Source organism: Podarcis cretensis (genome assembly GCF_951804945.1).
Source record: "Podarcis cretensis genome assembly, chromosome: 6".
In the NCBI taxonomy this organism is placed as follows: Eukaryota; Metazoa; Chordata; class Lepidosauria; order Squamata; family Lacertidae; genus Podarcis; species Podarcis cretensis.
This window is the reverse complement of record NC_137175.1, coordinates 81,860,239-81,887,054: the sequence shown is the minus strand read 5'-3', so window position 1 is coordinate 81,887,054 and position 26,816 is coordinate 81,860,239. Positions and strand designations below refer to the sequence as shown.

General features: G+C 40.7%; 1 protein-coding gene across 4 annotated transcripts in view; it reads left to right on the top strand.

Annotated features, from left to right (window-relative positions):
* VAV3 (vav guanine nucleotide exchange factor 3) overlaps positions 1–26,816 on the top strand; it is a 211,205-nt gene that overhangs the window by 57,885 nt on the left and 126,504 nt on the right. The window contains exon 1 of one of the 4 annotated variants that reach the window (XM_079981277.1): positions 3,188–3,549. The exons of 1 other annotated variant lie outside the window; for it this stretch is intronic. In XM_079981277.1, the coding sequence (XP_079837403.1) occupies positions 3,346–3,549 (204 nt within the window). In that variant the 5' untranslated portion in view covers positions 3,188–3,345. Of the gene's footprint in view, positions 1–3,187; positions 3,550–26,816 lie in introns of those variants that run through there. 2 more of the 4 variants (XM_079981278.1, XM_079981279.1) reach the window with 2 other exon arrangements.

The window sequence follows — 26,816 nt, the reverse complement described above, 5'->3', positions numbered from 1 at the left end:
CCAGTCCATGATACCCACACAAAGGGTCTAATATTTATGTAAAACACTGTGTGCATTTACAGTTTGGCTCCCCTTCATAAGGGCTCTTCCCTCAAATTTCCATGAGGGAAAAAATGATATCTTCCCACATAAAGCTAAATAATCAACCAAAACAGACATAAGAAAGCGGGAAAGCATCAAGAACTCGAAGCTGGTGATGACAGCTATTACTTAGTGTTACAGAGAGCTATTCTTTCAAAGTTAATTGAAAGTAAGTCTCTCTCTCTCTCTCTCTCTCTGTGTGTGTGTGTGTGTGTGTGAGAGAGAGAGAGAGAGAGAGAGAGATGACCAGGATGAGGATTGCCACATTTCTCCTGGAAAAGGCCCTGTGTCTTGATGGTGAAAGCTGCACTGCTTGAATATCCATTTGCCAAAGGGACAGAGTTTTTCCTCAGTAAAAAAGTGAGAATCTTCCACACTTGTCCGCAAAAGGTCTGCATAACCTCAATAAAAGCCACCCTAGGTATCACCTCCACCCCATGGAATGTTATTTTGAAATAAAATTAACAACAAAAACATGTAACAGCAAAGCAAGACTGTTAAAGGAATAATATCCTTGGAATATTATGGCTTGTGGAAGAACCATGTTAAAACAGTCTTAGGAGCTTGCTAACCATGTCATCTATAAGTTATATGTATCATCATGGTTAGAATAAATATAAGCACCTCTACTTTATTGGAATGTGATCAGAAGATTGGGGATGTTCCCACTTACAAAATAAACAGAAACCCTGGTGCCTCATGTAGGTTGAAGAAACTGATGTAGCAGGTACTAATTGGTTTAGATTTTTTTTTTAAACACAGCTTCATAGGGAAAATGTTATCTTTTATTTACTAAATCTATCTACCAGCTTTTACTACTATCCAGGCTACTATATTTTAGGATCCAGATGCCACATACCTGATTTGACATGCCTAGGCTTGTACTGCAGGTATGCTACCCCAAGCACAGTTAGTATTAAAGTCTCACTGAGCATAGCTAGACTTATTTCTGAATAAGTATGCATAGGATGGGACTCTAATTATACCTTAAAATCTGAAGCCTTAAGCTATGTATAAACGTTGCAAATACAATAATTAGGTAAGGTACTACCTTTTCCTAACACTGCCCTTGTTCTGTTTTGTTTTAGTAGAAATTCAGTAGTGAAGGCTTTCCTTTACTTAATATTCATACTGCAAAAACATGCCCTTTTGAAAAATCTGACATGCAGGACTTCTGCCAGAAAAAAGGCAGAAACAGAACAGATGAGATTTTGAACTATCAACCCTGATACATTCATGATGTTGATTCTGTCGCCTTGGGCTAGTCTATTTCTGTCAGCTTAACCTACCTAACAGGATTGTTGTTAGGATAAGATGGGTGGGGTGGGGTAAGAGAACCATACATTCAATGGGGCACGTTGTAACTTTACAGTGGAATTTTCTGAATGTCTACTCAGCAGTAAGCTCCATTGAGTTCAATGGAAGTTACTCCTAGGCATTCTTAGCTCCATGGATAAAAATGTAATAAAATAAATAAACTGCGGGAATTATTAGATAACCACAGAAGCTTCCTACTGCTTGTAAACAAACAATTATTTTTGTCTTGACTGTTTAAAGATTGTTGCCCATAAAAGCAAGTATCAATTTTATGTCAGGAACATGTTATTTACTTTCCCCTATTTTGTGTCTCAGCAGGCAAATCAAAACATCGCTTCAAATCCCCTGCAAAATAAAATGCTATATACTTATTTCTGTCACTCAGATCTTGGGTGCTCACATGTTCAATTTACGGTTGCCTACTGGATATTTATATTTATATGCAGTTTATTGTAATTATTCCAACTCAATTTTCTTTGTAAACTGCCCAGAGAATGTATATTATAGGATAGCCTGCAAATACTATAAACAAACTCCATGATCATTCTTGTGAGAAGTGTGGAAGTGTACAGTAATTATATGAAAAGAAATTTGATGTACATGTGTGAACCACCAGCCCTTCTGGTCATTATCTTCTAGGCTGCTTTTTAAGCACAGTTGCCTTTCAAAGCAGTTTACAACCATGCACAAGTTTATCTATAAAATCCAATTGTAAAACCAGTTAAAACAATTCAAAAATCCAATTCCACCCTAGAAATATACAAGCCACTAAACCAACAACACAACCCGTTTAAAGCTGAAGAACAATATCCAATAGCCTTGGGTAGCCTCCAAGGACCATGATAAAAAAATGGGTCTTTAAGATCAGATTAAAATTAGTGCTTGGAATCAAATGGCATGATTGGGGACTAGCACTGAAAAGGCCCTGTTCAGTTTGCCCAGCAGCCTAACTGCTTTTACAGATGAGCGCCCCCTCCAAAGTTATGGTCAGACTGATATGGGTATAGGCAGCGCCTGCCGACCCGATAACTCTGCAGATGCTTCCGATCACACCTCACATTATTCTTGCCCATTGGCCCTGCTGGCTGTGGGTGAAGGATCTTGTGGTCCATAATATCTGCAGGGTGCTGGGTTGGTGACCTTAGATTGCAGTTTAGTGCAGTTTAGTGCAGAGGTGGCGAACCAGTGGCCTGTGTTTCCAAAACCTGGGTCGCCATTTTTTTTGGGACTACAACTCCCATCATCCCCAGCTAACAGGGATGGTGGGAATTGTAGTCTAAAAAAAGCGACCCAAGTTTGGAAAACGCTACCTCAGCGGCTGGTGAGCTCCGATTCCCATCAGCCCTAGCCAGCACGGCTAATGGCCAAGGATGATGGGAATTGTAGTCCAATAGCGTCAGGAGAGCCGCACAGCTTCTCCTTTCTTTGTTTGGGGGCTTTAAAGGTCATAACCTGCCCTTTGAAACGCTGCTGGAAACGTCCTGTCAGCCAGTGCAAGTACCGGCACGAGACCCGGCATTCTCTCCGCTCCCTCTTTCCAGCTTTCCCTCTGCCGTTGGCTTTCTGCCCCTCACAACCCACGCCGCGCCTGGCGCGTGAGGCAGAGCGCGCCCGGTCCCCTCAGAGGGCAGCCGGCGTCGCAACCTGAAAGCGCGCGGGTTGGGTGGGCGCACGCGCGCTGCCTTTTTCCTCTTTTCTCCCTCAGGCGCCGCCGGACTCTGTGCCGCTGTGCCGCGAGGGGGACCCGCACGCGCGCCAGCCTCCCCGGCTTTCCTCTCAGTGCGTGCGAGGCGAGGGGCCGAGCAGTAGAGGCGCTGCGGCAGCAGGAGAGGCGGAGAGGCGAGGAGGGCGCGCGGCTTCGGCTGCCTTTGGAGTTCTCGGCGTCGGGCGAAAGCGGTCTCTTCTCTCTTCCCGGGGCTGAGGCGGCGGCGGCGGCGGCGAGCGCGCATGGAGCCTTGGAAGCAATGCGCCCACTGGCTCATCCAGTGCCGGGTGCTGCCGGTCAACCACCGGGTGACCTGGGACACGGCGCAGGTGTTCGACCTGGCCCAGACCCTCCGCGATGGAGTCTTGCTTTGCCAGCTGCTCAACAACCTGCGCCCTCACGCCATCAATCTCAAGGAGATCAACCTCAGACCTCAGATGTCCCAGGTAAAAAAAAAGAGAGAGAAGTGTGGGATGTGCAACGCCGGGCTCTTCCGGGTTTCTGCCTGCGTTATTGTGCCTCCGAGTCCCTCTTCCCCTTCCCCACCCTTCCCCATCCCGCGTTATTAATCGCCTGGTTAATGCCTTTGTTCCAATGCAGGGGTCCTTCCAGGGTGTCACTTTTGTTGGTATTTTGCTTTCACTTTGTTAGCCAGCAGCTCTCAGCAGGGGATGTTTGAATTTGGCAGAGTTACAAGATGCTCTTTTGCGGGCTGCAGATATATATATATATATATATATATATATAGAGAGAGAGAGAGAGAGAGAGAGAGAGAGAGATACTTTGCCACATAAGTATTTATGTGTGTGACATGAAGGAACAAAGGTAGAGACCCTGTATAGAGTTTCAGGTAGCATTTTGGAAATAAAAACAACAGTTGTAGTTCCATGAACTGGGGAGATAAAGGAAGCAATGACAATAACAGCAATAATTTAAACCCTAGAACTGAATGCTTTGTGCTGGCCACTGCATATTTTTGGAGGGTACTTTTAAAATTTGAACTCAGTGGGGGATGGGGCGAAAGGATACTGGGCTCCATTAAAATGCTCGACTTAGTGTTTTTAATATTACTTTGCCATCTAGTGTGTGTATCTATGTATCTTTTAAATTGTGGCTGTTCTCCTGTTTCTGCTTGGATTCACTTGGGTTAACAGTTGGGGGGGGGAAAGAGAAACTAAAGAGGAACTGTGTCATGTAAAATGAAGCATCTAGGAAGTTGACTGCTTCCATTACCGTTATCTGTAATTACAATAGACAGGGGAAAGGATAAAATGTCAGTCCCAAAGCAAAAAGAAGCTGCTGCTGTTGCTGCCCTCTGAAGGTTTTGTGGGAGGGTTTAAAAGTATTTATCCACTTGTCCCTTAGTATAATGCACATCACAGGGAAACTCAGAACAATGCCAGAATGCCTTTTATGAAGGATCTGGCCTCCAGAGACAAAAAAACAACAACAAAAAAACACAAAGTGGGAGCCAGAGCTGTAACTCAGAGTTGCACTCTGGCACCTTGAATGATATATATTGTCCTGGGGCTTTTGGATGGGATGAGCAGTAGTTGTGAATGTGGTTTGGAATGGTTTAACCTACAAATATAATGGGTACAGTGTCACTGTGGTTTACCCCCATTGATTTCAATGAGAGATTTTAAGGGTGCATACTCACTATACCTTTAAAGCACTCCTCCCAAAAGGATCCTGGGAACTTTAGTTAAAGGGTGCTGGGAATAGTGAGGGGAAAACTGCAGTTCCCAGGATTCTTTGGGTGGGTGTGCTTTGAATGTTTGGTGGAAACACAGCTAAAAGTGCTTCACTTTGGTTGCGTGGTGCTGTCTGATTTCTGAAGAAAGGGAAGTGATCTTCTCAAAATGTTTCTCTGAGTTAAGCTTCTTATATTTGAGTAAGGGAGAGGGAGAGAGAATTTTTAGGTTAGTAGTTTATTATGATATCTTAAAAATGAATAAACTACAGGGTTGGCAGTGTTTGGCTTGTTTTGCCAACTTCATTACTGTGCCAGCTAATTTTTTTGTCATGTTTGGGAGTAAGCCCAAATTTACATCATAGGTAAATATATAGAGAGAGTTGACTTTAACTATCATTGAAACCTATGAGACAAGGTGGTGATACAACTGTCTTAAGGCAGTGCACACTTACGTGGGAGTAAACTCCCCCGAACATTATGGGACTTACTACCAAGTAAGCACACAGAGGATTGCACTGTCTGCTCCATTTCTTTCAGTGGTGTGTACACCATGAACCTAAACATGTTTACTCAGGAGTAAGGTTCCTGTATTTAGTGGTATTTACTCTTATGTAAGTGTGCAGTCCTATCTATGACTAGCTTTAGCTGAACTGGCATCTGATCTGCTGTCATCCCAGAACTGTCTATTTCTTGTTTTGTATTTACTCATACCTAAGACTAGGGATGCAGGTGGCGCTGTGGGTTAAACCACAGAGCCTAGGGCTTGCCGATCAGAAGGTCGGCAGTTTGAATCCCCGCAACGGGGTGAGTGCCCATTGCTCGGTCCCAGCTCCTGCCAACCTAGCAGTTCGAAAGCACGTCAAAGTACAAGTAGATAAATAGGTACTGCTCTGGCGGGAAGGTAAACGGTGTTTCTGTGCATTGCTCTGGTTCGCCAGAAGCGGCTTAGTCATGCTGGCCACATGACCCAGAAGCTGTACGCCGGCTCCCTCGGCGAATAAAGCAAGATGAGTGCCGCAACCCCAGAGTCGGTCACGACTGGACCTAATGGTCAGGGGTCCCTTTATCTTTACCTTAAGACGGGTAGCCAAATGAAAAAGGAGATGAGGCTCTTTCACCCTCAATAGTTATTTAGAAGAGGGAATTTCAGCAGATGTAGCATAGTTTGTAATGCAAGGCACACCTGCTGGACTTCCCATTTCTAAACAGTTATTAAAGGTGCAAGGGCTCTGTCCTATTTTTCATTTGGCTACCCTATCCAAGACTATCAATTTATTGCATAGAAGATCATCATCTGAAAACTTGTTGACCTTGTTGAAATCTATAGCACTTAATGTTTATATAGCACTTTTGAATATCTTGAGTGGTTTACCCGTTATCATTATCAGAAGTGTCCTATAAAATAGGTCAGTAATTAGTATTATTTTTGGACTCCTATTTCTGAGGTGAGTGGGGGCAGGCTAGGAGAGTGACTTGCTTAAGATCACCAGGTGAGTTTGAATGGGATGTGATTGGAACTCAAGTCCCCCTGCTCAATCTCTTAGCCACTTCATTAGGTCCGCATGTATAAACCAGTTAATGCCATACATTCGCTGTTCATTGTAGCAGCCTTGCAGTGAAATACCGGGAAACATTTAAGCATGCTTATGCATTGTATTTAATTCAGATATTATGGGCAAACCCTGATCTTAGGAATGCTCACAGTAAGTGTGCATGAGATTACAGCCTTGTGTTTTTAAGTGTGTCGTGGGTTGCACACCATGTATATTTTTTAAGCCTCTAATTTTCTCATTTGCATGATTTGGCTCGAGTGTCCTGGAAATGCAATGTTAATCTTGGCTATGACCCAGCTCCCTGTGTGTGTGGGAGCTTCCATTTCTTGTCTGAGATAGGAAAATGCTCCATGCACGCACGCGCGTACACACACACACACACACACACACACACACAGGTACTTTCCCCATCGTGCTTTGTATGCATCCTTTCCATAGCAGAGACAGGGAAGTCTCATTAGAGAAAGGCTGCTGGGTGGTGGTCATTGGTTTTTAAATGCCCTTTATCATTTTGAAGATTCAAGTGCCAACAGTTGCCTTTTGTGAGTGGGACTTAACAAAAAACAGTCTCTTTTGGTAAGGCTTCTGAGAAGCAAAATGTGGCATCAGGATGGGTGATTTTGTCTGACATTCTGTAGAGGCTTAACCTCAGCAATATGAGAAAGCTGCAACATAGCATAATTCTCATGAGTGGTAATTTATACATCCATCTCAATGAGTGCTAGTTACTGGATGAACGTATTCAAGATATGCATGTTTATGAACTCCAAAACATGATGTTTAGTTGATTATTATAGAGTGTAAATGACTCCTAGGGTTGCCAGCTCCTGATTTAGAGGTAGGGCCTGTTGTTTTAGCAGCTTCCTGGGCACCTGAGGTAGCCAGTATGGTGCCTTCCAGATTTATTTATTTTATGGACTACAGCTCCCATCAGCACCAGCCAGCATGGCCAATGGTCAGGGCTGATGGGAGTTGTAGCTCAGTATCATCAGGGTGGCATCACATTGCCTGCCCCTGGGCTACAGCTGCCCCAGTTCACCTATTTAATGAAAATGATTCCTTCTCACTAGGAACTGGGAGCCATCCCCAAGGATAAAAGCGTACCATTTGACAGAGTGGTTTCTTGGAGGTTGCTATTGTGTTGCCTTCTTCTTCGCTCCTACAGATTTTCCTTAATAACACTTTCTGGGATGCATATTTTGAACGCTGGTCCCCAAACCTGGTAATCAGGCATGTAGTAGTAGTAACAAGATGCAAACAGTGTCCGTTATGTGCAACAAAAGTTTGAAAAGCAAAGGAAGCTGTGTCACATGTGGCTTTTGGAAATAAGATGCAGCTTTTCTGTAGCCCTGTGGATAAAATGCCTATCTGGCTGGACTCCTGCATCTTTAATAGTTGTGTAGAAGGAGGGACTTTCAGCAGGCGTGGTTTCTCCTGCTACACCTGCTGAAATTCTCTCTTCTATTAAAGGTGAATGTACCCTGTTCTCTTTTTCACCTGACTACCCTATCTACTGATCAAAATGATATTTTAAGTGTGGCCTTGGTGCTAAGGAGGTCTGTTCTTGGAACACTGTCTGTGTTGGTTCATTTGAAGACATTCAGCTGTGAAGATGTATCTCAAAAGGAGCCATGTTTTAGTAGTGCACTTGGTTGAGATAAAGCACTGGGTCACATACAGTTTATTTGGAAGCAAACTCCACTGTATTCAGCAGGGCTTCTTCATTTCCCTGAGAGTAAACTCTATTCAGCTCTCCAGGATTTATGCCTGAGTAGACATGTCTTGCAGTACACTGTTCGTCTAACTTTCCTCTCTAAACAGCAGAATGCCTAAGTTCTTAAAAGGCAAAATACTTTTGCTTGCGTTTGCAAAACTTGTGAAACACACTTCAGGGAGGCTCTTATGCACGTAGAATTCATCTGTGGGATTTGTTCCTTATCCCTGTAGGCAATGAGCTTATCCTCTAATGCTTATGATAGGGTTGCTAATTGCTGCTGTTTTCTTGGACTCCAATTATGGATCCAGTTCCTTGTGATTTTTCTATTACTATGATCCATAACATATTGCATTGTAATTTAAGTCCCATTTCCCATATTTAATACCAATTAAGTGGCTTAAGAACACAGCTTGGAGTTGCTAGGTCTTGTTCATGCTTTCCCCCCTTTCATTTTTAAAGTGCTGTGCTGAGTTTTCAGTGAACTGTAATACCTGAACTCTTTTAGACAGCCTATTGAAATACTGTGTTCAAGTGCTGTGATTTGCTTGCCTTAGTGGAAAGGTAGAATTTAAAGATCCTGTTTGGATGATGAACTGGAGTAGTTTCCATACAATAAGTAATGTTCCTGTCTTTTCTTCATCATCTGCTAATTAAAATTAGCTGTCTGGGCTAATAAAATTGATTTTAGCCATCATCAGTAAGACACAGTAGTGATTTGGATAGATTTTGAAAACAAAGCACACACTGGCATATTTTTTGCCCAAAGGATGTTTTCTCATAAGACCTGCAATGATTGTTCTTATTTATGTATTCTTCGGAATTTATAAGATGCTCTGTATTTTAAAAAATACTGAAGCAGTGTACAAAAATAGAATATAAATCATAGTACAAATAATAAAATAATATTATGACTGTGAAGAATTAAATGGACAAGTTCACGAATACCGAGGGGTGTGTGGGAGAAGGAGAAATATTTCCAACAAGCAGAATGTTGTACATGTACTCAGAAGTAAATCTTACTGAGTTCAATATTGCTTGAACATCCTGGAAAGTAAGTTACTTAAGACTGCATGTTTGCAGTCCTGTACATTCACTTGGGAATGAGTCTCATTGAATTGTGGGATTTAATTCTGAGTAGACATGGGTAGAATTGAGCTGATAATGTTCTAAATTGGGTTGCTAATATTTGCTATTGCATGTTTCTTGATCAGCCATTCATTTCCATTGTAAATGGAACAATTTATTTCAGTGAGAGTGGAAGACAGTTAAGTTCCTGTGCATGCATTCTGCATTTCACAGAATTTTTTGCTCCATGTTTCCTCAGGTCAGATTGTGACTTTGCTAAGCACAAAACATTTATTTTGGGCCTCAATGACTTATGTGCAAAGATTATTTTCTGAAAGAAGAACTGCTTGCTCGTAGGAACCTCAGACTCAAATAAAGGCATGTTCCAATGTGTCTAAGGTTGATAAGAGATTTATCTGGGTGCAGATAACTTAGGTGCATTTCCAGTGGAGCAATCCTTGGAGAGCTGTTTATTTATTTCCCTAGTATTTTATGGTGTGGTGGCATCTTCTAATTTCGGTCTAGCTTGACAATATTGCTTCTTATACAGACTACATACTGAACTTTTGTATTCATAGCTCTAGCGCTGTAGTGTAGCTGTGTTTTGTGTAAATGAGTTGCCCCATTTCCTGCATTGGGCTTAACTCAGATCCTTGCAGAAATCTGAGATATAACATGTACGGTGAGGATATGCTAAAATCACCACAAGCTTAACAAACAAAAAATGATACATAATAACCTCAATTGCTTGGAGTATTATCCACAACTAAAAAGATATATTGTATTGGCAGCAGTGTTATTGTAATGGATCAGGGAGGGAGGTGTTTTCTGGGAGACCCTTTTTGTAGAAGTGTTCCCGTCCCCTAAAATAATTATTCCATTAGACAGAATGAATTTCTTGCCATACCCATGTCTGCCAGTCCTGTGGTCACCAGTGGGCAGTTGTACTTAGACCAGGTAACCAGATGAGTGGTAATTTTGCTTGCTTTTAGACCAAACCATCTGTTACAAAAACATGAATTAAAATAGGTTTATATTGTTTTAGAACTCTTGGGACAGCTGCTTTGTAATCTGGTTTTGAAACACTTTCTTCAAAGAGGTCTGTTAGACCATCAGATTTCTAAACAGGAAGGCTAGGATTGCTGTGCAGCCTGTGTGAAAACGCAGATGTTTGTTTTAAATATATTTAAAAGTAAACTTTGGATTGGTGGCTTTATTAAATAGTTGTTTAATTTTGAAGAGTGGGGATGGCTTAGTTTAAGGATGTATGCATTATCTGTGAGCCTTGGACCTTGGCTTCCATAGTGCCTCTTGAGGGTTTTGTTTTGTTTTTCCTGGAGGATTAAAGCAAACAGAGGCTTTTAAAAACAAAAATACTGATAGACAAGGAGTTTTGATTTCTGAAATTCCTGTGCATACAAACAAATTGGGGAAAAAAGTAATGGAGAAAGACCCAGTCTAAACAAACATTTATTTGGGTTCATTTACACATTCAGCAGTAAGTATAAAATGTTAAACATAGATAAATGTTTGACTTTTTATCACCTTCCAAATTGAGATCCCCCTCATTTTGGGGAAGTTGAGGGGAGCAATGAGGGTGGGGGTGCATACCCTCCAACATTTCTTTGATGAAAATAGGGATGTTAATAATTATAATTATAATTATACAATTTTATTATTTACATCTCGTCCACTTGACTGGGTTGCCCCAACCCCACTGGGTGGCTTCCAACATATATAAAAACATAGTAAACATAGAAAGCTTCCCTATACAGGACTGCCTTTAGATGTCTTCTAAAGGTTGTTTAGTTACTTATCTATTTGGCTTGGGCATTGTATAACTCCATACCCTCCAACATTTCTCTGATGAAAATAGGGGTTCCTAAGGAAATGCGGGACATTCTGGGATCAAATCAGAAACTGGGATGGCTTTTGTAAATCTGGGACTGTTCCTGGAAAATAGGGGCACTTGGAGGGTCTGGGGGTGTGAACCTGTTTTAATTTGGCCCAGCTTTAAGGGGCCAAACATAAAATGGGGGTTGATCCATTTGGGGAAAAAATTCAGTGCCACCCCTTCAGTTCCTTTTATCATTTCCTGTATTGATTGGTGTGGGTGGTCTGTGAACATAGGCCTGGACAATGTGGATGTTAACCCATGAATCTGGGAGATTATGTGCATTGGATTTATGGCCATATATATGTCTATACACATATGCAAACACTGGCTTACTATGTGTGGATGCTGGACAAGGAGGCATGGTCATTCTTTTCTACCGCATGTAGCCTAATAGGGGAGAAATTCATTTTACCTTTCAAGTCAAATTCAAACTTTCCAAAACAATAGAGGAACTGAAACACAGCCATGCTTCTCCAGCCAAACAGTGCTTACAAAAGTGCATATATCTGGTAAAAGTGTGCATTAAAATGAATATGAATATATTTGTAAAAATGATGTACAAGAATGCATTGCATTCAGAAAACTTGCAAAAATGTGTACATTAGTCAAAACTGCATACAAAAAGTGTTTATTGGGAGAAATTAGAGCAAAAGTGCTCAATAATTTTCATGGGGATTAAAAAAAAAAATCTGCAAGTTGCATATTTGTGGAGAGCTGAATTTAAGGTAATATCCAATTGCTCTCTTGACATCTTTCAGCATTACAACCCTTTTAAAATGTTAAAGGCTTTCCCCTCTCATACAGCTCATCACGTTTCTGACTCCACAACATTCTGACAGGACTTATATACAATATTTTCACTTCCCCTACCAACCTTTTGACAAATTTAGCCAATCAGAAGGTGAGTAGACACTTAGTTACTGTAAGTTTGTTTCTCCTTAATTGGCAAGTTCAGAGGATAACCTTCCTGTGCAAACCTTCCAGAACAAAACACCCCCTTGTACTTTAATCTTTCTGTGAACTGCTGACTCCCTATGCAAGAGAACTGTTAAAGCAAACAGGAACCATTTTATAAGCAAAACCCCAAAACAAAATAGCTGAAAGTTCTATTCCTTCACAGTAGGATTTAACACAAAAGGAAATAGAGGAAAGGAAAAAAGCAGAGAAAAGGAAGGGTGGAGGAGATAGAAGTCAGGATGAAGCTATGAATGCAAAGGCTGCACAGCTTACCACAATATTCCATTTACCAGTCTCAAAAACTTTATCACTTGTTCTAGGTGCAAAAGAAAATGCCAGTCTAGGCATGTAGTCCAGTGCCGACCTGATCAGGTGTCCAAATATACACCTGAAAGCTTCTGTTTATAATAGGCAGTGTGTTCAAATATGGAAAGTACGTGCAGTTTTTATTCAGTTGTATGATAACTGGTAGATATTTCTCCTTCCAGTGTTGGAGAATTAGTTGCTTTGGTATCTTAAGTACTTGTAGTACTAAATTGTGTTGTCCATCCCATAGCTCCTACAACACTGGAAATCTCCTTGAATCTTTAGCAGGTCTTTAAAGGTAAAGGGTAAAGGGACTGCTGACCATTAGGTCCAGTCGCGGACGACTCTGGGGTTGCGGCGCTCATCTTGCTTTATTGGCCAAGGGAGCCAGTGTACAGCTTCCGGGTCACGTGGCCAGCATGACTAAGCTGCTTCTGGTGAACCAGAGCAGCACACGAAAACGCCATTTACCTTCCCGCTGGAGCTGTACCTATTTATCTACTTGCACTTTGACATGCTTTCAAACTGCTAGGTTGGCAGGAGCTGGGACCAAGCAACGGGAGCTCACCCCATCGCTGGGATTCGAACCGCCGACCTTCTGATCAGCAAGTCCTAGACTCTGTGGTTTAACCCACAGCGCCACCCACATCCCAGCAGGTCTTTAGGATGCCTCTAATACTAAATAACTTTGGACCTGAATGAGACTGCTACATGAGATGGCCAGATCATCTGTAATTTATTTATGTTCTCTGTGCTGCAATGCCAATAGTTTAAAGATGCTCACTATATATATATATATATATATATATATATATATATATATATTTATATATATATATATATAAAATTGGAGATGGGTATAATAAGATTGAAAGAACAACTTGTGTTGGATCTACTGTAATTTTGAATAAATAAATTAAGACTAATAGTTGAGGCTAGGGCAATCCTCTACTGATATTTATATTTTCAAATTGGATGGGGACCACATATTGCGATTCCTGTGTTGCAGGGGCTTGAACTAGATGACCTTTGGAGTTCCTTCCAACTTCAGAATTCTATGATTCTATGTATAGGGTACCCCAATGCCCTGTTGCATTTGCCCCTAACAGCCTATGTATCTAACATGCTACATTTGAGTATGTTTTTTTGAAATTTAACTGTGTCCTTCGTGGCATGTTTGATAACTACCAGCTCCTCCAAGACCTTTATTCATAAAAAGGGTATTTCAGTTGTAAATGTTGTCAATTGGCAATCTTAGGCAGTTGATGCTTACCTTGCAACCTCTTGAAAGAAACACATCATCCACAATGAAAGTGTAAATTTTACAGTGGGTCCACCTCTTCAAGATAAATGGTTTTCTTGAAAGTTTCAAATTGAGATTGCAATGTACAGTGAATTTAGCGTGAGTGCAAACTTCACCTCTAAATTGTTGGACTACTATCTGCAACAGGCATGTCCAACAGGTAGCTCAACAACTTTGACCTGAACCCCCCAAAAGAGGGTAGATCACTGCCAGTTTTTAACTATGACTAGATCGCAGTCTTTTGGGAGTTGGCCACCCCTGATCTACAACGTTTTTCTAGTTGCAGCAAAAGAGTATGATGCCATCTTTCTCTCACAATTTTTTCTATTGTATTGGAAATACAATATGGCTTGCAGGTTTTACTGTAAGGGTCCTTTAAGATTTGAATCTGAATATTGGCATTAGAAATATAGGCTCCAGAAGTTTTTATTTTTTTGAATATTCACAGTCTTTTTATTAGTCCAAATGATAAAAAAGGCATAAGAATGGGGCAATTTTTGAATTAGAAATTCTTTGATGAAGAGCTGGGGAACATTATAAAGGACAGTAGATACATTTTCTTTGTATAAGTACACAGAGACCTTTTGAATTGTGTAGTTTGCAACTGTGAATAATGGACATCTGCTTCAATAACGCATATAAAACTGCTTCTGTAAGTAGCCCCACTGAGACCCAATTATTTTTCTATGCTTTTAGAATAATGTTTGACACCACTAAAGTCAAACTGCTCATAAACCATGTGGGGGAAAGTGATCTGAAAGCTCTTAACCCAGTTTTCTTTCTCTCTCAGCTTATATACGAAAGAACAGCAAGAGGACTTTTACTATGTTTCTTCAGAGAAACCTTTTCAACGTTACTAACAATACTTCAAGTGCGCCAAGGAGGTAGAGGGCAGAAATTCATCTGATGATGTCCTGAGATGTGCCTTCTATTTTGAGGCTATTCAAGAAGAAAGGGAGCCTGTTGCACTTGATCATAATTTTTATCCTGTAACTTGAAGTATTGTGATGCTGTTTACTAGATTTACAGCCCAGCATGGCAGTGTTTAGGTAGTTGTGTGATAAAATTGTAAGCTGCCGTTTGAATCACTGTGGCAGAATCATGAACCTTGGTTTGGACAACATGCTAAGCTAAACTATGGTTTAGCACAGTGTGGTGCAGCAGCAGAAATGAGCAAAGTTTCTTTTCCTAGAGCCTGCACATTCATTCGAAGCTATGGTTTTGCTTAGCATGAGATGCGGACCAGTCCACTGTGCCTCTTTTGAAGGAGAAAGACATTGAAGCATATGTAAGCAGAAGAAATATTTGAAAGGAGTGGCACTAGTGGCAGAATGTGGTATTGGGAGCAAATACACATATGTGCATGTGTGGAGAAAGCAAAGTGAAGAATGAAGTTTGCCCAAGAAGAGATATGGAAGTGCAAAAACCAAACCTATGAATTTAGGAAGAGGAACCCCCTCCCCCGCAATTTTGGAGTTGTTTGAAGTTCAAGCAAATATGAGTCGAGGTGGTTGGACCTTGGCTATCATATGGCCCCTTGTCATGAGGCCAGGCTAATTGCATATTGGTGAATAAGGCTCATTGCCAGGACAGTAGCATTTGCTGTGCTCTCTGTTTTGTAAGAGTACAGTGTTACTAGCAGGAAAGTAAAAGATCTTGGATTTTACTTCTGACCTCATTCAGTTTCAAAGTTTTATTGAAACCAGAAGGGAAAGGTTTATTGGGGCATGTTTATAGGAAAAGTAGTAAACGCAGGGTATAGTTATAAGAGTCGAGGAAGGCCTGTAAGGAGGGAATGCACAATCCTTTCCCTGTTTTCTCTCTCAAAATAGAGGTTTTTTTCTCTGAAGGTGAAAGAATTAGGGGCCATCAAAAAAAGGATTAAGATGGCTCTCCCTACTGACACACTGGGCCCTACTCCACTTCACAGTTCCTAATTACAGTTGTTTCATGTTTTGGAAAATTGGAGGATCTGCACGGTATTACATGAAACATGCTTTATCGGGAGTAAGGTCTAAAATTTATGGAGGTGATAAACCTGTGTATGGCCTGTTCTACTTACTCTGGCAGATGAGGGTCATCTGATTAAATGCTTCTTCATTAAAAAAAAAATCTTTCCATACAGAAAACATGGAGGAAGGAGGCAAGTATTGAATTCTACTCTCTGACATTTACTTTTATGTGTAGAGGGGTATTGTTATTGCTCTTGTATGCAGCAGCATTCTGCCCCTACAATATGATGCGGTATAGTCAAGTTATAGATTTGCCACCTCAGTCAGAATTCGCTTGAAGAACTGCAGTATCGAATAGGACAACTATAGAGATACAAGGGGACTTGGTTTCCAGCAGCTCACATTCAGTTCTGTGGAACGAATTGGCATGTTGCAGTCTGCTCTGCGACTGCAGCTTGACTTACTGAATTGTATGTTCATGGGGGGAAGGGCTGTTCGAAAATGGAGCTGCTAACAAGCAACGGGTTGTGCTTGAAGTATCTCTCTTCTCCATTGTTGCTCCATCCTTGTTTGTTCCTCCAAAGTTCTTCTGTTGTTGTTGATGGAAAAAACAGTGTCATGAGTCTACTTGCTTCCATTCTTAGTAATAATATTTTGATGAGGTAGCTGCATCTTCAATTTCTGTTCCTCTTGTCCAGTCTGTATTATGATGCTGTCTTTGCTGTTTTTTTCAGAGTTGTGGGCTTTTGTTCTAAGTAAAGATACCAAATTGGCATTGAAACATTTTATGTACTACATTCATGAGGTATGGGACATTGGTCTGGGACATTGGTCCGAGGTCAACCAATAAGCTGTGTGTCTGAGTGGGGATCTGAACCTAAGTCTCCCTATAATACCTTTATGCAACCTTCCTTTCCAACTAAAATGCCCAAGGCAGCTTAACAATACAATAACATCTATGATAGAATATGACATTAGATGTTCATGTAAGTGATTTTCTCACGAGACATTTTCATGCACCTATGAGATTAATATACAGTGGTACCTCGGGTTAAGAACTTAATTTGTTCCGGAGTTCCGTTCTTAACCTGAAACTGTTCTTAACCTGAAGTACCACTTTAGCTAATGGGGCCTCCCGCTGCCGCCGCGCCACTGCTGTGCAATTTCTGTTCTCATCCTGAAGCAAAGTTCTTAACCCAGAGTACTATTTCTGGATAAGCGGAGTCTGTAACCTGAAGCGTCTGTAACCCGAGGTACCACTGTAGTTCTTCCATTATAGAGATTCTCTGGTCGGTTACGAAGCCCGATCTACATTGAAAACAGTTGCCAACAGTCCAAGCATTTAAAGTAAGGTTACCAGACGTCCCTGTTTCCCAGGGACAGTCCCCGGATTTACACATCAGTCCCCGTACAAAACCCATTGAAGTTGAAAAGTGTCCCCCGATTCATTGAAAAAAATATATCTGGTAACCTTAATTTAAAGAGCTCCATCCCCTTTGCAGGTTCTGGTCCCTACATTCTGCTCATTATGCCATACAAGATCTAGCATGTATCCCGTACAGGGGTAGTATATATGTAGTAGGTAGAAAGAAAAGATTGCCAACAATTCTACCACATATGTGGGAAAGTAGGTTGGTCTAATTCTCAGGAAGCACTCAAGAGCGCTTGCTTTTACATTCTTCATCACAGATAGTATTTCCCCAGACCTGGTGGCAAGTGAGTGTGCAGCCGGGTCACAATACCATTACTTTAGGGGCATTTCAAATTACGTCCTGTGCAAACGTGGGTGGCAAGCATGTGTGTAGTAGTCCTAGATTCCATTTGCTTCCTACATATGTGTCAAAAAAATATGCAATTGTAAGGATTGCTTGGAAAATGTATGTTAAGTGCTTTGATCATTCTAAAGTGCTATATGAATACTAAAAGATGTCATTATTACACTTTACCTGCCTTGCAAGATCAAAGCAAACAAGCAATCTATTGATTCTCTTTTAAAAATATGTATCTTATAATTACTTGCGTTTTAAAACCCTTTACATCACCTTGGTTTCCTTTGGTCGGAGAGTGTAATTTATTAATACTCGAAACAGATGTGATAGCTTCCTTGTTTAAACCACTACAGTGTAATTTTGAGAATACGCCGGGTATAGAACATGTGTTGTCACAGCAGTGCTTCATCATATGAGTCAGAGACGCAAATGCCAGGTTTTCAAATGACAGCAAAGGGATAGAGAGCAAGCCTCACTTTGTCCCCTTCACCTTAGTAGAGTTCACACATTCAAACATGAGCTTCTGTTGGAAAGATGCATGGTGAGATGAATTCTGCTAAGTGAGTTAAAGGAGCAAACTTAGTGAGGAATTCCCCTAGGACTCTGTTTTGTAAAAAATAATGTAGAAGGTCAAGGCACTGGATCTACCATGTCAGCCTTGAGAACTGAACCACCACTGGGGACTTTAAAACTAGATATGTGGCTGAATGGAAGGAACTACCTTTTCAGCTTTGAGAGGAAGATGTTGTGGTGGACGGGTCATTTAAAAACCAATCACGCCTCAGTGGACATGATTTTGTGGGCTGGGGTTTTACCTTACGTTTCACTGCCCCAAGTGGTGGCCTGTCACTCGAAAGACTATCAGATATCTTAAAAGTGTAGAAATCTGGAGAAAAAGTCATCACGCAATAACTATCTCACCTTAAAACATTTTTTAAAGCTTACTCCATATGTTGCAAGGGCAAGTAAGCTGCCATTTCCCTGTATAGGGTTCCATGCTATTGTAATGTAAAGTCTGCCAGGTAATGATTGCTGGGAAAATATATAGTTTGTTGTTTTCCTGCCATTAGATTCCATGCTGCTGTACTGTCTGCCATGTGGGCTGGGTGAATGAAATGGTATTGTTCAATACTAGCATTGCTCTCTGTGAATGTGCTGGTGTTGGTGTGGGAAGGAACCAATTGTTAGTCTTCCTCACTTATTTCCCCCCCTCCAATTATGTGAGCAGCAGCCACAATGTTCCAAGAATATATAAAAAGAAAATGGCCATACAGCTGTGCTGTCAGATGTATGAAAACGAAGTGTATAATCCTTTTCAAGTGTCGCTCGGTTTACAGCGGAGTCCTATAGCTTCCTATCGTACAGCAGGCGTTGAGAAATTGATTAGCTGAGATCAAAGCCATGACTGACTGGAATGCTGATTTGCAATTTAAAGTGTCTGGAGGTGATGAGAGAGGATCATGTATGTTAAAGCAGATGAGTGGTGTTGGAAACAGTAGGGTTGCTGGTAACATTATATGTGTAGGGTCATATGTTGCAGACAGGAGCATGCTACCGCTAGTTTTGGATTCATGAATCCCTTGTGGGTCCAGTTAATTTATGCGTGATGCGTTCCCTGCTCCAGGAACCCTCCTTTCTCTTGACTGCTACATGTTTTATGGCCACGCTGTTGCATAGGCTTTGTTTCTTCTGAATAATGAGATGGATGGTGCAAGGAGAGATATTGTTGTACAGAACTATCCTTTAAGCTTGCTTATTCATTTAATAAAATTTATATACGACACCTCAAAGCAATTTTATGGAAACAGATCAATGATTGTCCTTGGGAGTTGTCAGTCTGCAAACCCAAATGTAGCTCGGTAAGCGTTTTAAAAGAACTGTGTTTCTGGAGGGAAAGAGTAGAATCTCAGATTTTCACCAGGCTGCTTGATATCCCCCCCCCCAATGTTTTTGGGAGAGGTGCTATTGGTTTGTTCTTGTTTTTGTTTATATTGCAATTTTTGTGTTCTCATTTTGTCTTTTTACGTTGTGAGACGCTCTGTGATCTTTGGATGAAGGGTGATGTACAAATTTAATAAATAATAATAATAATAATGCTGCTGTTGGCACCTGTCTGTCTTGAGAGACAACTGAGTGCATATCCGGAGGTGAAGCCAAGCTGCTGTGTTAGTAGCACTGAAGTGACTTCCCCAGGGTGGAAGCCTGGGCAGTGTGTATTCCATTTTTCTTTGTTTTAATAGTATTTCATGTTATGCAATATTAAATACATACAACATAATAAAGAGCCTCAAATTGAACTCCCCTGTCTTCAGTGAAATCATATGCATCCAGCCAAATTAGAATTATATTTAGTTTTCTTCTAATAGATACCGATCTGTTCTGAGTCGTCGTTAATTAGAATAGTAGCAAAGTGTGCTTGGGAGATAAAAGCTGCTTTTCAGAGAGGATTCTCATTTGCTTGGAAATTATTGCAGAGCAGAGAATATCTGCAAAACCCTTTCTCCTCTATTAGCATGATAGTGTAACTTCGGATACATCATAAAACAAAGTATGTTGCAATAGATGGCAGATTCCAAAATGGAGTCCATTCCTATATAATAGTAAAGGTAGCAAGGTAGAGTCCCCGTCCCCCCAGTGTATATTTGTTTTAAATGACTGTAATCAAATGGGACAAAAGCAGAGTTGGCTCTAGGGAAATAAATTATTTTGTTATCCAGAATCAATTTCTCCCATAATTGAGAAATCACCACCCTCCTGCTCTAAAATGTGACATTATCTTCAAGATCAAGGTACATGGGACTGGGAAATAAAAGTGACTTTTCTCATCACATCCCACCTAATACAGTTACTGTGCTAGCTCCATTTGAAGACGAACTTATGCCCAAGTTACATTGAAGTGAATGGAGCAATAAAGTGCAATAGAGTGTATTGGAAACTGTTATTTAGTGTAGTAAGTTCAGCTGGTCACTTTCAGGTGGAATGGTGTACTCTTTTTATTAAGACTGCAGGCTATGCTGGACAAAACTGTGTTAACAATTTGAATGGCTGTGGCAATTGACTTTCTTCCGTCCAGCTCAGAATATTGAGCGACGCGATAGAAAATTGCATATTGGTCCCCTTTGCAGTTCAATTTCACATTGGGGATGGGGGTTGGGGTTGAAGGAATTCAAAGCTTGTTCCTCAGCTGAAGCATCTCAGACATTCTGACCCATAAGCTAACATTGGGGGCCGTGATAAGTTGCTGTGGGATGCCTGCAGCTGATTATTGTCTACAGGAGCTGTGGACATAGGGGGGGGGGAAAGATGTGGGGAGGAGTACATTCATCACCAACCTCTCAGCAAATTGAAAGGATTCCCCACCCCATTTAGCAGCTCCTTTGGGCCAGTCCTTAAGCAGGAGGCAAGGGTGCAGTATATCTGGCTCCCATCAAGACCCTTTCTCGGAAGATCATGATTATAAAGGAGCATTGACCCACTGATTTAGAGCCTGCATTAATGTCTCCAAGTCTAGAACTGCATTTCTTTTGAAAAGGACATTATTTTTATCTGGCTGAATCATCCACCACCCTCTTTTCTAATGTTTTGTTTTGCTGTCGTCTTGAAAGAGAGCCAAATGCTTTGAAAGCAACTTTCACTTTTTTTTTAACTTCCTGCAATTTGTGCCTCTGAAGTAGAAAGTCTGAAATCCCCGAACACACTGTGACTTATGTCAGTTTTGTGAAGTTTTTAGTTTGCAGAATACAGATGTTCTTAAGTTTTGTGTTGCTTTTGTACCTCCTTCAAATCACCTCAATTAATGTAATTTTCCTACCTCATGTTACATTTCTAACTCTTTTTTTTTTTTTTTGAGAAAAAGTGATTGTTCAGATCCAAATGCCTCATTGTCTTTTTCTCCTCTGGTGCTGTCATTTTCTCCCTCACACTGTCCCCACTTACCTGTGTTTCCAACTGGCCCAGTAATCCAGTCTCCAACACTTTCTGCTATCTCAGTTAAGTGAGTAAGTGTTTTTACTGGTTGTCTTGTCCACACTTACATTTGTGAGCTATGATAGCAGGAAATAATAAAATTGGCTCTCTTCCAGTTTACAAAATCTTTGCCTTGTTTGCACTAACACAGACAAGTGGCTATTTGCCAGCCTGTTTTAAAGGTGAATTCATGCGCTTATATTTGAAGTAGCCTGGATAACTTAAGCTGCCATTGCATACTGGCTATAGAAGCACAATGCCTGCTCAGGTGTTAAGTGTTGTATCTGTGCCTACTAAATAAAATAATAATAAAAATCCTGGTGGCAAGATCTACCTGGTCATCTATATGTGTCCATTTGAATCCTTGAATGGAGGTAATGCATTATGCACATGATCAGTTGGTAGAGCATGAGAATGAATTGCTTACTACTTGTGACTCTACCTTTGCTTCCCCTTATCAGTTATTTAGTCTTCGGTTGCTTCACTCAGTATAATACTCTACCTACCCATAGGTGCTGTACCTATCCAAGAAAAGTTGAACTCACATACATTATATAAATGGATCAAATTGCATACATTTTGTCTTGCTAGGGTAGTTAACATTAGTACGTTGTCTGTTTTTGCTTTAAGCTATATTTAAACAAAATGTTCTTCTGTTGTGTTTTATTATTGTTGCTTTCTTTCTCTGTGTGAACAATAAAAAAATGGGTTGTAAATAAAAGAAAGAAAGAAAGAAAGAAAGAAGGCCCTGCCACCAACTGCTGGGAATATTATTTAGCCATCTCTTTGGCTTTTGACACTTCCACTGGTTTTGCCCATATATTTTCAAGCTAGAAGATGTAGAAATATTTTATACATACACAGCTTTCCAGAATCTCTCTCCTTTATACAAATACAGACGCGTCCACCCCCTCACCTTTAAAAAAAGAAAACAAATGTTAGCTGAGCGCCCCCAACTCAGCCAAACATATTTTCTCTGAAAAAGTAGTGGATCAAAAAGTACCTTCATGGGTGGAGGTGGTGGTGTGTATCTCTTTGTGTGTAGGTGGCTGGAAGAGGAAAGGGGTAAGCAACTTACTCCACTTCCTCTAGTGACATTTAATAGCTTTAGAAGTTACATTCAGATCAAAAGGAAGGGGTAGAGAATGCCATCAAAACATACATGTGGCCCATGACTACTGTGTGATTTGGCCCTGAGATTCTCAGGAGCGTGAATCCTGCCATATTATTTGTTTTGCTGCAGAACTGCAAACTCTGACTTCCATCCTCTGGCAACACATGACAGTAGAGTCATACTTCTTTTGGTCCACTTCAGCACTTGGTTTGCATGCTTGAAAGTGTGAGGCCCAAGACTTCCTTAGCAGAGCTGAACCATAAAAATAGCTTCTCTTTGCAAATGATGCCTCTCCTGAACCCCTCTCTTTGTGTGTCCTTTATTTATAATGTGAATACTGGATGCATATATTTTACTTGCTATGTTGTTGTTGTTGTTTAGTTGTTTAGTCGTGTCCGACTCTTCGTGACCCCATGGACCAGAGCACGCCAGGCACTTCTGTCTTCCACTGCCTCCCGCAGTTTGGTCAGACTCATGTTTGTAGCTTCGAGAACACTGTCCAACCATCTCATCCTTTGTCGTCCCCTTCTCCTTGTGCCCTCCATCTTTCCCAACATCAGGGATAATGTACAATGAACTTTGAAAATGGTTCTCTTTGGCTTCTGTACAGCAATAACAACATTTTGCAAGTGACACTGTCAAGTCTAAAATTATTAAAATGCTGTGATGCAGGGAGCATCTATAATATCCATCTCTACCCCACCCGCAGCATCTACTTGGATTACCTGTTTCTTTCTCTACTTTGTTGCTTATACAGTCTATATATCTGTGTTGCTTTTAGGGTGATCAGGGACCTGCTTTTGGTTATCCCTTTTCCTTATTTCCAACTGTAACTAAGTCTGTAGGTGGCGGTTGACAATGTTTTAATCACGAACAGCAACAATATGCCTTTGAAAACAGAAGCTCTTTCATCTATATAAAGCAAGGGTATTATGGAAAGCTTTATGCATATAAAATGTTCTTTTGTGTTTTGCTTGTGCTGCAGGCGGATTATCCTTTTTGGTTTCAAACTTTTGACTTGCTGAATTTATACTTCAGCACTACCAAGGATGTCACAGATTTAGCAAACACACCACTGTTTACTTCCCCTCCCCCCAAATGAATCTCTTTAGAAGTGTATGGTGATGTGCAGCACATTGCTCTGGGGTTTTTTGTTTTGTTTTGTTTTTAAAAAGCTTTTGGGTAAACATGGGTCGGTGACATATATATTTATACATTTTCTAAATTGGCTTTCTAACAAGGGCTCAAGGTGACTTACAATATGCTAAAATTATGAGGATATTTTTAATGCACTTTTGCCACATTCGTATTGTCTTCCTGGATTAAAATGGCTCTAATGTATTTTTTAAAGTCACCATGGAACTTCCCATTTATTTCCAGATCAATAAGATTGATGAGGCTTAAATTAATTCTAGCAGACAAGACTCTGCTTGCTTGAGTATCCTAGTTTCCCCAAATGACAGGAAATTAGTGGTTCTTTAATAACCCCACTTTTACAAGGTCAGTGCTTGGTGGATCACACCGCAGCTCTGTGCACAGTTACTCAGAGTAAGCCCCACATAATTAAATTGGTAAAACTGGGCTGCATACATTCTTACAGACATTGGTTTGGCAAATTTCTCTTGAAATTTGCTACTTGCAAAAAGTGTTGCCAAATTGGTGTCACTTTGGGCTTAACGTGACAACTCTCTGGTGGTAGAAATGAAATCCGTTTGTAGTCAAGAGATGAGCCAAGACTTGGTAAACCAGAATATCAAGCTAGTAGTCAGAACAAACCAGAGCCCTTCCTGTTGAAGACAACCAATAGCCAGCATGAGTGGCTCCTTACTGCCCAAGGAGATGCTCCAACTGCAGCCCTATTAATTCATCACATGGGATATCTGCGTGCAGAGCAATTGGTTCCCAGTTCCAGCCCTGGCAGCTTGGGACAATCCCAAATTCTAAAGTTACCTGAACTCACTTCAGGTATCTTAAGAAGTGTGCATGCACATGAAAGCTCATACCAATAACAAACTTAGTTGGTCTCTAAGGTGCTACTGGAAGGATTTTTTTATTTTGTTTCGACTATGGCAGACCAGCACGGCTACCTACCTGTAACTGAACTCACTTGTTATCCTCTGGCAAGCCGCTCTCTTCTAGCCTTCTGACTGCACCAGGGGGATAATAAAGATATCCCTTACAGGGTTGTTAAAGATTACAGGATGATGTATGTGAAATGCTTTGAGGATTCTTAAAATGCTAAATAAATGCTGGCATGCATGCACCAATATCGTGATTGCAACTGTACCATTTCCCTCTTCCAACATTTTTGTGTCAAGTACAGAGTACACAAACTTGCTTAGTAGAAAATAGTAAAATGTCTTTAAGTTGGAAGGAACTAGGTGCTGTTTGCTGAATGAATGTCTCATAAAGGAGTAAAAAAATAAATAAAATACTATTGAGCTGAGCTTTGGGTGAAAATACCATGGCAGTATTTTCATTTGATGCCTCTTAACTTCTCTGTGAAATGCTGGGAAGACTTATCAATAATGTATAGACTTTGTTTTTGTTTTCTGGTTGGAGGTAAAAGAAAGTAATATAGTGAACACTGCAGTTACTGCAAGGAGTCCTGTGAAAGTTGTTCTGCTGTGAAGCCTTCTGCACACCTGTTCCCAGCATGTATTAGCCATATCAGTGCGGAGAACTGCCATTTTGCAAGGCAGGGGAACCCTTTTGAATATGGAACCTTAGAGCTGTCCGTGTTGCCTTTATAATTTGATGCAGCCAAGGGATTAAATTCTAGCCCTTGTGGGTGGGTGTGCACAGTCAGTTGGACATCAGGTCATGTACTACTAGTCCCTGTTCATAATTCAGGAAGCAAAATTTGTTTAGGTTCCAGCAAGGCAAGGTCACTCAAGAGTGGAGGATGGAATTAGCTCAAGCCCAGCAGAGGTTAAAGTCTGAAAGGCAAACAAGTAAGGTGGACAGCACCTTGGATAGCTCCAAGTGAAGCCAAGGATGGAAGTCCAGCAAGGCAGACCTGGATGTCATTCCAACAAGCAGAAATTTAAGACTTAAATAGACTTAAATAGTACTTTAGTTTCCTTTGACTGGCTGGTGTCTGATGAGTGATGCACCACTGGTAAAGGAGCCCAGCCTGTTTTAGGAGCTGTTGACTTCTGGTGGGAAGCTGAGGATCTGTTATGGCATCCAAGCTATAATAGTCTGAAGAAGTAATGTGACTTCTTCAGCTCAGAGTGTTATTGGCATCGTAGAGGAGGCAGGGATGTTGAAAGTCTGGTTCAAAGGCACATTATCCTTCTAGTTTGAGATGTACCATGAATGTACCCATTCTTTGCTTGAGGATGGGGAGTTGGAGCTGTGGGTCATAACACTATGATTCTATGTAAACCTGACATAGCCTCAAGAGTAAAACCTTTCCACAAAGAGAGACCTACACTAGCTACTCATTGCTAGAAGGCATAGGCCATATCTGATACATTAATGCAAGGGATGAGATCACAACATTTCTTAGCAGTTCTGTGTGTTTTTTTAAAAAAAGTTTGTTGTACTTAAGAATACTAAGTATTTTAAAGAACTAGCCCATGTTCTAATCTACATTAAAAAGGACTCAACCTGAATCCCACGATCTGCTTGCAGTTGTTGTTGGAACATTGGGTACTTGATTTATCAACAAATAAGATAAAAGTAGAGGATGCTGCTTTGCTAGTGAAGGAGGCAAACTCTTAAGTCAGGAATAAATCGTAATGGAAATACTGACATGCAACTCAAGAGCTAGCTTTTACATTTTCAAAAATTGTGCAAACAGTTAGTGGTAGGGCAAAGGTATAAAGTAAACCACAAAAGTACTGAGATTGAACACCGTGATATGGAAAATTTTTAGGTACTTTCAGGCTGGGGTTGCAAGTGCAACCTTAAATAATCAAAGGAGAAGCAATTCTGTTTGCTTCCTTCCTCTCTCACTGACATAGGAAACATGTCAGCTGTTCCTCAGTTACTACATTTGATGCAAGAAGGATTGGCAGCTGGTGCAAGGGCAAAGGCGGAGATCAATGAACTATATAATGACAGGCTCCAATCCCCAAAGAATGCCATGAAGTATAGAAAATGTAGATATTTAATACCATGTGTATCCAGTGGCAATTGATTTTTAACTTCCGACTGCTGAAAATTTACAGAGGGACTCTGGTTGTTGGCTTCATTCTATGATAAGAAATTCTGATGCTTAAAAAAAAGTGGTAAAATTTAAGTTCTTAAATTGTTGTATGGTTATAAGTGGGTGCTTTCAAACATACCCATTTTAAACTTCGGGAGGTACATGTAATGGATTTTGGTATAGTGTAATGGATTTTTAGTACAGGATTTGGAAGAGGGTAGTTTGGGTACAATTCAAGGTAAATTGATTGTTAGAGATGCTT